Source organism: Vigna unguiculata, chromosome 6 (genome assembly GCF_004118075.2).
Source record: "Vigna unguiculata cultivar IT97K-499-35 chromosome 6, ASM411807v1, whole genome shotgun sequence".
In the NCBI taxonomy this organism is placed as follows: domain Eukaryota; kingdom Viridiplantae; phylum Streptophyta; class Magnoliopsida; order Fabales; family Fabaceae; genus Vigna; species Vigna unguiculata.
The window spans coordinates 25,620,375-25,632,253 of NC_040284.1; the positions used below are offsets into that span (position 1 = coordinate 25,620,375).

Here is an 11,879-nt window from a genome sequence, read left to right on the forward strand (position 1 = left end):
GTAGTACAGTTCATAAAATAATTCAGTTTATAACAGTGTTCAGTTCATATTATAATGTAGTGTAGTGCAGTTCAGTTTAGTTTATTTTTATTTTATTTATTTATTTCTAATTATTATAAAAAAACAAAATTTAATGATCTAAAAGTATACACGTGCATTGTATATAGAAAGAGGAAAGACCGAGAGAAAACTTATTTTATCAATCTACCTCTTCATCGAGATAACAAATGCATTTTATTTATAGAATATAATAAGTGAAAATTTAACATTATATAACAACCAACAAAACAGTTATCATATGATATGTCTTTGTAGTAATGTTTTTCAATTAAAGTTGAAGTTTTACTTTAATAGTCACCCCCAATAAATTATTTTATTAAATATAATTACTTATTGTGAAGATGAGACTGTAGATTTGAACTTGACTAATAAATTATAAGAAAAGTATAATAAGACTGTGTCTAGTTCTTGCTATTTTCTCAAATGTAAGATAATTTATTTCTCTCTCAAATATAAATTAGTTTTCTTTGTGGTAATAATTTAAAGTTTCACAAGCTCCATCTGTGTTTTGTAGAGACACGTAGGGTCAGAAAAGAAAAAACAGGGGTCACATAGCATTATTGCTCTCTATTATTTATCCACATCAAATTCAAAACATACCCTTCACTCTGGTACTAAATCTTCACTTTTTTGTCTTCTGCTTAAAAACGTTTTCAATTTCGTCGTGCAATTATTTAGAAGAGCCACAGCACAGGTAACAGTAATGGCTCTTGAAAACATCTGAGGGAGAGATTCAAATTTTAATTAATATGCATGATAGTAGTAGTTATCACTATCCAAGTTGAGAACAAGATTATAGTGAAACTCAGAGTTCCTACACCAGAATTCTCTTCTGGTTTGTGTTTCTCTTGATCCTTCTCTTTCGTACTCAATCTATTATGGTTGCTTAACATATGTAGCGTATTGAATCTATGTTTCATTTCAACTGATATTGATGTTACATTTTGAATGTAATAACTTTTGGTATGTTAATGTTGCAAATGTGTTTCCTTCTGCAATGTAGAAAGATTTATCTTTTTCTTCGCCATGGCCACTGGACAACTATTCTCACGTACTACACAAGCTTTACTTTACAACTACAAGCAACTTCCCATCCAACAGATGCTTGATTTTGACTTCATTTCTCGTTAGTATAAGTTCCAGCGTTTTTTCTTCTATGAGGATTACTGAAAATGATAAACTGACATTATTATTTGTTCTTATAATGCTAATGGAAGTTCTGATTTTTTTTTCATATATAGGAAGGGAAACACCATCAGTTGCTGGAATCATTAACCCTGGTTCTGAAGGATTTCAAAAAACCTTTTTTGGTCAGCAGGAAATTGTCATCCCAGTTCATGCTACGTATGTGTTGCTCATATACACAAATTGCATGACCTTTTGCAGCTTCAATTTTGGATTTGGTTGAGTTTAGTTGTTTTCTTTCTATTTTGCAGCATTGAAGCAGCTTGTGCTGCACATCCTACTGCTGATGTCTTCATCAACTTTGCTTCACACAGAAGGTCAGAAAATTATTCTGAGTCTATGATATATATCTTGTTGCACAACTACAATCAAATTTTTTATGAAAATATGTACAAATTTCCCACATGCAGTGCTGGTGGATCGTCCATGTCTGCTTTGAAGCAAGCAACGATTAGAGTTGTTGTTGTGATTGCTGAAGGAGTAGCTGAGTCAGACACTAAGCAATTGATAGCGTATGCCCGTGCAAATAATAAGGTGGAAATTGATTGAGATATTGATGAAGTTAATAGCTATAAAATAACTTATTTTGGTGCTTTTGATTTGGTAGGTTGTTATTGGTCCAGGCAGTGTTGGAGGTATTCAAGCAGGTGCTTTTAAAATTGGTGACGCAGCTGGAACAATTGACAACATAATTCACTGCAAACTCTACAGACCTGGATCTGTTGGATTTGTTTCTAAATCTGTATGTATCTATTCACTTTCTGCATATCTAGACGCCATTCTTCAGATTAGGATGCATATTTTCTTGCAGTGCCATACATAAGCTTATGATAATCTTGTGCCAAACGGTATGTTTTTTACAAATATTCAATGTAGGCTATGACAGAAGGCAAGTTTTTGAATTACAGGGTGAGATATTCAATGAATTATGCAACAGCATTGCTCGTGTAACTGATGGGATTTATGAAGGTATTTATATACTGATTTTGTCTTTTCTGATCTGTTCATAACATTATTTAGGTGGCCTAAAATTTCTAACCAGGTCCAAACTGGCCACAACAATTTACGGTCCATATCTGATGTATTATTGGATAATTAGGTACCACATCTGAACCTGTATTAAGTGATATCTTGTTTCACTGTAGGCATTGCCATTGGAGGAGATGATTGTCCTGGTTCCACACTTTCTGACCATGTTTTACGCTTTAACAACATACCACAGGTAATGCTTTTCTTTTTCTTGAGGAGTAACCCTAAAATGTGTGTATCCAATAAGCAACTTCTATGACAATAATTTATAAAATTCTTTTGTGTTTTTACAAGAATGTTATAAATTATGACCAAGACCCTTAAGTATTTGTATGTTAGATTAAAATTATAGTAGTACTTGGAGAGCATGATGGGTGTGATGAGTATTCCATAGTGGAAGCCCTAAAACAGGGGAAAGTATCAAAGCCTGTGGTTGCCTGGGTTAGTGAGACATGTGCAGGGCCCTTCAAATCTGAAGCACAATTTGGTGATGCAGTATGTTTCAGGTCCTTTCACTTTGTTCATGTTCTCAATTAAAGCTTTCTTCATTCATTGAAGGTTAACATTCTTAGTGTTCATTGGCTCTTGCATAATATTCAGGGAGATAAAAGTGGTTTTGAGTTGGAGGCTGCTCAAGCAAAGAATCAGGCACTAAGGGACGCTGGAGCTGTTGTTCCAACATCATATCAAACTTTTGAAGCTGCACTCAAGGAAACATTTGACAAATTGGTTAGTATGCATTAATATTAGCCTTTGTATTTACAAACTACTTCTTATGTTATGATCTCTATACATACACTTTTTAACTTCATTTAGTCTCAGCAATTTTAGACAATAAAGATTAAACCATATAAATTGTATACATTTTTAATAAACTAGTAATTAAAAATAGGGTTAAATATGTGTATAATTCCTAAACTTGGATTCGAAATTGGAAGTAATCTCTATTTTAAACTTTGATACATTTTGGTTCTCAAACTTAATCAATAAATGCATATAATACTTTTAATTCAACAATTACATGTTTAACCGTGTTCTAGGCTGATATTTAAACCAGAATGTGTTAAACAGTTCAAACATCAATTTAAATCACACGTTAAAACTTGCCGTAACTATGATAAGAAAACTATATATTTATTTATTTTTAAAGATTAAAGACTAAATTATATATAAATTTAAAATGTATTTAACCTAAGTATTTAAATATATTGAATTTCTCCCTCATCTTTTGTTGAGTTTTCTCCCCGATGCTGATCCTCTGGAAATAGGTAGCATGTTCTTATTAGTTGTAATATTCGTGGTTACATTATCTTTCTTAGGTTGAAGAAGGTAAAATCACACCAGTCAAGGAAATCACTCCTCCTCCGATCCCTGAGGATCTCAGCTCTGCAATTAAGAGTGGAAAAGTCCGTGCTCCAACTCATATTATTTCCACCATTTCTGATGAGAGGGGTATGTTAGAATCCACCGATGACAATTTAGAATTGAGCTGCATCTCATGTTTTGGACAAGACACTAAAGATTTGATTGCTAAACTAAGGTTTTTCTTGCAATGTTTTACTGAAGGCGAGGATCAATGCTATGGTGGTGTATCCATGTCTACCATTATCGAAAAAGGTTATGGTGTCGGTGGTGTTATCTCTCTTTTGTGGTTTAAACGCAGCCTTCCCCATTACTGTACTCAATTTATTGAGGTAGGTTATTCAATAGTATAGAGCTTTCTGTGAATATTTTCATCCTTTACTTTCACTGTGTTTGTCTTGAGTACATGAAAATGTTCTACTTCTACACTCTATAGTCAAAACTCCTTCAACCATGTCAATTTTCCTTTTCAAAACTCATGATAATACCATCTTTATGTTTAATATCTACATTTATCACTACTCATTTCAGTTCTTACATTATATATTCAGAGACTATAGAAATCATTTTTAAGTACAGAACTAAAATGTAAAAATGGAGCAAGTAAAAAGTTAAACCATTATTTTCCAAAGCAACTATTGATATATATCATCTTCCACCTTGAATCTTGATGATGCATTACATTGGTCAGATGTGCATAATGCTATGTGCCGACCATGGTCCTTGTGCCTCTGGAGCTCATAATACTATCGTGACAGCAAGGGCAGGGAAGGACCTAATTTCGTGTCTTGTATCAGGTAAACTCATCATAGATGCAACCATGCATTCATGCCTTTAATCTGTAAATTACTGATGCAGGAAATGTAGGGTGAACAAAACTTTGTGTGCTGATAAATAATGAGCTTCTGAATCAGGTTTGCTTACAATTGGTCCTCGATTTGGGGGTGCCATTGATGATGCTGCTCGCTACTTTAAGGATGCTCATGACAGGGTATGATCAGTGTTTTCCTGTGAAATCCTTATGGGTTAAAGAACCACTTTATAACATAAATATTCGATGTTTTAACTGAGCTAAAGTTTTTTTACAGGGGCTTACACCTTATGAGTTTGTTGAAGGTATGAAGAAAAAGGGAATTCGAGTCCCAGGAATAGGACACAGGTAACATGTTGATTCTGTTGATTTGATTAAGCAATGAAACATATAAATCTGAGGCTTTTTTGAAACAGGGTAAAGAACAGGGACAGGAAAGACAAGAGAGTTGAGCTGCTACAAAAGTTTGCACGCACACATTTTCCTTGTGTTAAATACATGGAATATGCTGTTGAAGTTGAAGCCTACACCCTCTCAAAGGCAAAAAATTTAATTCTTAACGTGGATGGTGCGATTGGGTCTATTTTCTTGGATCTTTTTGCTGGCAGTGGAATGTTCAGTGAGCAAGAGATTGATGAAATTGTGGAGATTGGGTATCTGAATGGCTTCTTTGTGCTGGCACGCTCCATTGGTCTGATTGGGTGAGTTTTTACGTTAACTATCATTCATAGCTTCTTCATGTGAACTTCAGTTCTTGGACATTATTGCAGTTTTTGGACCTTTGTGGCTTCTTTATCTCATGCACTCATATGTCTTTTGTGAATCAATCGAACTCAGAATCTCATCCACCTCCTAACAAAATTAATGCAACATGGTTTCTTCTCATAACAACCCCTTCATCGTTGTTTTTGTGTGAAATTTCAGGCACACCTTTGACCAAAAAAGATTGAAGCAACCTCTTTATCGACACCCATGGGAAGATGTTGTGTACACAACATGAGAAAGTTTTTGGAGATTGCAATTATTCTCACATAATTAGCTCTCTTTTGAGAAACATCGGAAATATTCTTACATTTAAAAATTACAAAATAGAAATAAATTATCTAAATGTCGGATGTGTTCTTTCGAGGAGTGGATTTGAGAGGGATTAAGTTGATGAATTTGAATGAATTTGTGTAGATTTGAGTGAATGAATTTTAATTGTTTTTTTTTTAAAGATTTGAAAGTAAAGTAAGTGGATTTAAGAGCGAAGTGTGTAAAAGTATGTGAAGGAATAGATTGATATGATAGATAAAAGTTAGTACCACAATTATTTAAAAAGATTCAATTTGGTCATTTTCTTTAAGTCCTTGGAGTTAACACCATGTTCGTACACGTGTCAAGCCGTGAAATTTTTAATTTTTTTTAATTTATAAACGGTCACGTGTCAGATTATTATCGTACACATGACAATTTACAAACACGTGGTAATGGTAATAATTATTTTCAATTTAATCATCTATTTAAATTTTTGGTTCAATTTAGTATCTCAAATTTTTAAAACAATCCAATTTTATCCTTTACAATTTGAGACAAAAGTAGTATATAAGTTTAATTATAACTTATATATACATGTTAAATTAATTATTTTAAATTTATACATCAAATCACTACACCTAAATATTCAAATTATTTTATTTTTTACAAGTGTAAAAAAAATTCAAGTATAAAAAATTACAAAGGTAAAAGTGTAAAAAATAAAATAATTTGAGTATTTAGGTGAAGTGATTTGATGTATATATTAAAAAAAATATTTTAATAAGTTGTAATTAAACTTATTTACTAATTTGATCTTAAATTAGAGAGGACAAAATTAGATGTTTTAAAATATAGGGGTACTAAATTGAACCAAGAATTTAAACAAATGACTAAATTGAAAACAACGATTACCACCACTAGCACGTGTCATGACTGTAAACTCAACGTGGCATGACAGTAAGTTGACACGTGACAGATTATAATTTTTTAAAAAAAATTAAAAATTAAAAAATTAAAAATTTTAAAAATTTCACGGCTCAATACATATTCGGATATGCTATTAACTTCAACTTAACGTACATTACCAAATTGAACCCTTTAAAATAATTTGAGTACTAAATTGAACCAATCAATAACAAAGAGATTAAATTGAACTAAACCAAAAAATTAAGGGACTAAATAAGTAATTATAGCTAATTAGGAAATAAAGTAAAATATGTTTTCAAAATATTATAAGAAAGAAGGAAAATTTAAAAAGAGTCATGCATCTAGAATTAAAGTAGTTTAAATTTGATTTAAATATGATTTCAGTATTTTAAATTGATTATTCTACTCTTTTTTTCTTTAAATTCAAACTTTTCATTCAGTAGTTTCTTACAATTTTTATTTATGTGATGTTATTTTTAGTTTTTTAGGATAAGATGACCTTAGTGGTGGCATTCATAAAGTGAATAACATTGTCATATAAAAGTAGAGTAAAATGATTCTTTGAAAGCTTATTAAATTTTTGTTAACATTTACATTTTTAAATGATTTTTTTTTCTCATTCTATATAAATGAGTTTGTTCTAAAAATTAAAAGCATAACCAACAACCACTCTCGGTCAACCAGAACATGGATTGTGATTTCAATGACATATTTGACACATTACACATACCTCACTAATGTGTCCATTTAAAAAAAAATGATTTTCTTTTTTCAGTTTCAACATTTTATTTATTACGAACATAAGTTCAGATTATCTTATGATTCTTTTCTCATAAGTTTTGGAAATTCATAAATTTATTTTCTGAGATTTTATTAAACTTTAACCAAACAAATAGTCTAATATTTTGTTTTTATTTCAACTTTTGACTATAAATAAATTTGACATTTTAATTATGTTAGCACTCCAAATTCATCAAATCGTTTATTATGATATGAAAATTTATTAAAACAAATAAATGGTAGGTTTGTGCATGTTAATAGTTGGCTTAAATATACATTTGATCCCTATTTTTGTTGATTTTATTCAATTTGGTCCCTATTTTCGTTTTATGTTCAATTAGGTCCTCATTTTCGTCAAATTGTGGTCAATTTGGTCCTTTTCACTAACGGTGTTTAAATAGTTAACGTTTTTGAACAGTACATGCCACGTGTCAGCTCCTGGTTTTTTTGATTTTTTTTTTAAATTTTTTTAAATTTTTTTTTTAAATTTTTTTAAATTTTTTTTTAAATTTTTAATTTTTTTGTAAATTTTTTTTTAATTTGAAAAAATAGTCCACGTGTCAAGTCACAGTTGTGCCACGTGTCAATGTTAGTGCCACGTGTCAGTTTGTGGTAGTATTATTTTTTTTGTTCAATTTAGTCCCTATATTTGTTATTTTTATTCAATTTAGTCCCTATATTCGTTATTTTTGTTTAATTTAGTCCCAAATTTTGCCAAAATAAAACCATTCAATTTTTAAAATTGACATTATTATTAGTTATTTTTTAAATTTAATTATAAATTATAATATTTAATTATTAATTGAATATAATTCTTAGATTCAATTGTTAAACAAAATATAATTATTTAAATATTATTAAAATTTTAAAAATATATATTAACATTTATAAAATTCACATTTAAATTTAAAATATTTAATATTTTTATTGCATTTTAGATATTAAAATCTAAAATATTTTCTATGTAAATGTTAATTTTACAAATATTAGTTTATTTTTCTAAAATATTTTTATATATCAATTTTAAAAATATTTTAGAATATAGATATTAGAAAAAAAAATTATATTCTTATAATATTTTAAATAATTATATTCTATTTAGCAATTAAATATAAGAATTTATTCAATTTATAATTAAATTTAATAATTTATAATTGAATTTAAAAAATAATAAATTCAAAGGTCAATTTTATAAAAGATATTAATATAATTTGTATAAAAGATATTAAATTTAGTGTCAATTTGAAAGGGACAAAATTGATTTATTTGAACAAAAATTGGGACTAAATTGAATAAAAATAACGAATATAAGGACTAAATTGAACAAAAAAATAAATACTACCACAAGCTGACATGTGGCACTAACATTGACACGTGGTACAACTGTGACTTGACACGTGGACCATTTTTTTCAAATTAAAAAACATTAAAAAAAATTAAAAAAATTTAAAAAAAATTTAAAAAAAATCAAAAAATAAAATCAAAAAATAAAAAAAAATAAAAAAAACCAGGAGCTGACACGTGGCATGTACTGTTCAAAAACGTTAACTATTTAAACACCGTTAGTGAAAAGGACCAAATTGACCATAATTTGATGAAAATGAGGACTTAATTAAACATAAAACAAAAAAGGGACCAAATTAAATAAAATCAACAAAAATAGAGACCAAATATATATTTAAACCTTAATAGTTTGAACATAGTTAGACTCAAAATACACTAATGTTGTAGACTTTTCAATTTGTTTCAATCACACTGTAGTTTTCGCAGTCTGCAACATTAATGGATACAAATTCTGCAGGTGGGTAAATTATTTTTTAAATAAAAACAAAACTCACACGCTCTGAGTTACTTTTAGAACCACGACATTAAATCATACTCTGACATCCTTAAATAAATGTGAACATTATTGGCAGTGAGGTGTTTTTTTTTTTTTGACAATTTTAGATGCTTTGAATTTTGAAGTTTCACTGCACATGAAAACCTTGTACAAACAACACCAATAAAGCTGTGAAAGGATTGGAGAGTTATCTCTTTCTAAGACAGCCTTACGAATATTGCTGTCTCGTCATCATCACTGTCTTTTTTGTTTTCTGAAAATAAAAATGAAAATTAATAGTCCTCATATTCAAATTAAAAAAAGTAAATAATAAAAGTAAAAAAAAAAAACTGGTACTGTAGCTGTAGGGATTTGTTAGAACCCTATGATTGTTGTTGTTGATAAAATTATTCTCTTCTTCACCACTGTTTTTGTTCGTAGAATCTAACTAGTACTAGAATTATATTTATTCCATTACCTTCTACAATGCTACTTTTTATCACTCATCTATCTATCTATCTTCAACAATCGACTCGATATCACCTTTTCACATGGCATTATTTGCTTCTTCTTTTTTTCATGTTCCTTCGTTCATCTCCACTAGCCCCCACCCTACACCACTCTTAGCTTAAATATCGTACTATGTCACAAGAAAGCATCTCTACATTAATCATCCAATCTAAACCAATTTTATATAGATACACATCTTTATTTTATATATACTAGTCAAACACTTACCTTTTCTTTTTCATATTTTTGTCACTTTCATTTTTCTAATGATATATATCAAATGTTGATCATTGTATTTTGTGTTTTCAAAAGTTAAGAGAGAAAGAAAAAAGACATGAGATTGGTTTTTGTCATGATAAGCGAAAATAATAATGCAACCCGATTTCTACCTAATTTTTTATTTTGTTAAAATCCTTTTTGTTCTCGTTTGAAAAATTAATTAGACCTCTAGTTTTTATTTCATTCAGTTAAGTCTTCTGATTTTTTAAAATGATCTAATTAGTTTTTTTTTCGTTATATTGCATTAACGTCGTGTTTATACATGTCATTTGACAAATTATTGTGTCAGGTCATTGTTAGTGTCATATAACAATGTTAGTATTATGTGTCCGTAAAGTAACACATGACAATGTCTTGTATTCAATTTAATCTCTATATTTGAAATTTTGACTTAATTTTGTTTCAAAATCAAAAAATTATTTTAATATGTATATATAAATTGTAATTAGACTTAATTACTAATATGGTACCATTTTGAAGATGGATAATATTGCTTCATATTAAAAAAAAAATAGAACTTAATTGAATCAAAATTTTAAATGCAAAAACTAAATTGAATACAAAACACTGTCATGTGATTTGACACTATATGAAAACGTGACACTGACACTGTCACAAACGTGACATTTCAGAAAAAAAAACAAAAAAAGTAAAAATATCATGAACTGACATGTGACAATGAATATGACATTAGCCAATTTAACATAAAGAACCTAATTGGATAGTTTTTAAAAATTAGGGGACTTAATTGAACCAGATAAAAATAAGGGGTCTAATTGGATTTTCCAAACCAATTAGAGGGCAAAAAAATGATTTTAGTTTTTTTTTATCTCTTTTTTTTCTTGTTGAATGTAAATGTTTTTATGACTCCAAATTGAATATTTATTCTTATATGTGATTGATTTATGATTTTTTTTTAAATGAGTTATATTGTAATGTATTTACCGATACCAATAAAATTTATCTGTTATATGGATATGATTATTGAAATCGATGAAAATGATATCAATTTGCGGTCACATATATCTAGGATGATATGTGAATTATGATTTGATTTTGTGTATTAAGTATTATCACATATGTTATAACATATCGATGAAATTTACGTGTTATATGGATATGATTATTGAAATCGATGAAAATGATATGAATTTGTGGTCACATATATCTATGATGATATGTGAATTGTGATTTGATTTTGTATATTAAGTATTATCACATATGTTAGAACATACCGATGAAATTTACGTGTTATATGGATATGATTATTGAAATCGATGAAAATGATATGAATTTGTCACATATATTTAGGATGATATGTGAATTGTGATTTGATTTTGTGTATTAAGTATTGTCACATATGTTATAACATAGATCTCCTAACTTCACTATTGATCTAAACCACATAAGCTAAGATATGAAGTGGTGTTAGGATGGGGAGAAGTTTTTCCACACCATAACATGTGTTAGGTTTATCACTGAGGGGGTTACACTGGGGAGAAACAACACCAATGAGATATGAGCCAAACCATATAAGACACTGACACCACTCTCAACCCAAAACCTTAAGGCAATGGGTTTATGGGTCTTTATTCTTATACAGTGCTCTACTTTCTCATTTCTGGTCAATGTGGGACTTAGACTCATTGGTACACCCCCCTCCAGCGGAAGCATTCCCAACCACACGAGTACCCCTTCTCGTACCGCCGTTCATCTTAACGGGACACGCTTACCTGGAACCCTTTGCCAGGAAGACTTTCGATACAGGGACCTTACTGCACTCGTCTGAACCGATTTTAACCATCGGCTCTGATACCACTTGTTAGGTTTATCACTGAGGGGGTTACACTGGGGAGAAACAACACCAATGAGATATGAGCCAAACCATATAAGACACTGACACCACTCTCAACCCAAAACCTTAAGGCAATGGGTTTATGGGTCTTTATTCTTATATAGTGCTCTACTTTCTCATTTCTGGTCAATGTGGGACTTAGACTCATACTTGGATTCCTAACAACATGAGTAAATGTGAGACATGAGTTATAATAAATTTACCTTGATTTCATGATTTATGAGTTTGTTTTTAAATCCACATCG

The 11,879-nt window shown here is 29.6% G+C and overlaps 1 protein-coding gene across 1 annotated transcript; it reads left to right on the forward strand.

The window, feature by feature from the left end:
* Window positions 1-678: 678 nt before the first annotated feature.
* On the forward strand, window positions 679-5,555 carry LOC114187468 (ATP-citrate synthase beta chain protein 1-like). Its single transcript, XM_028075729.1, has 17 exons — window positions 679-895; window positions 1,064-1,186; window positions 1,302-1,404; window positions 1,497-1,562; window positions 1,656-1,779; window positions 1,853-1,987; window positions 2,154-2,214; window positions 2,391-2,467; window positions 2,614-2,769; window positions 2,875-3,003; window positions 3,594-3,726; window positions 3,841-3,968; window positions 4,328-4,433; window positions 4,551-4,627; window positions 4,725-4,795; window positions 4,864-5,148; window positions 5,372-5,555. The coding sequence occupies exons 1-17, from the start codon at window positions 814-816 to the stop codon at window positions 5,445-5,447; spliced, it is 1,932 nt and encodes a 643-aa protein (XP_027931530.1). The 5' UTR covers window positions 679-813; the 3' UTR covers window positions 5,448-5,555.
* Window positions 5,556-11,879: the final 6,324 nt, after the last annotated feature.

Coding starts and splice junctions, on each gene's coding strand:
- LOC114187468 (XM_028075729.1), top strand. CDS start 814: ATGATAGTAGTAGTTATCACTATCCAAGTTGAGAACAAGATTATAGTG. Junction 1,405..1,496: donor GTCATCCCAGTTCATGCTAC/GTATGTGTTGCT, acceptor TCTATTTTGCAG/CATTGAAGCAGCTTGTGCTG. Junction 3,969..4,327: donor ACTGTACTCAATTTATTGAG/GTAGGTTATTCA, acceptor TACATTGGTCAG/ATGTGCATAATGCTATGTGC.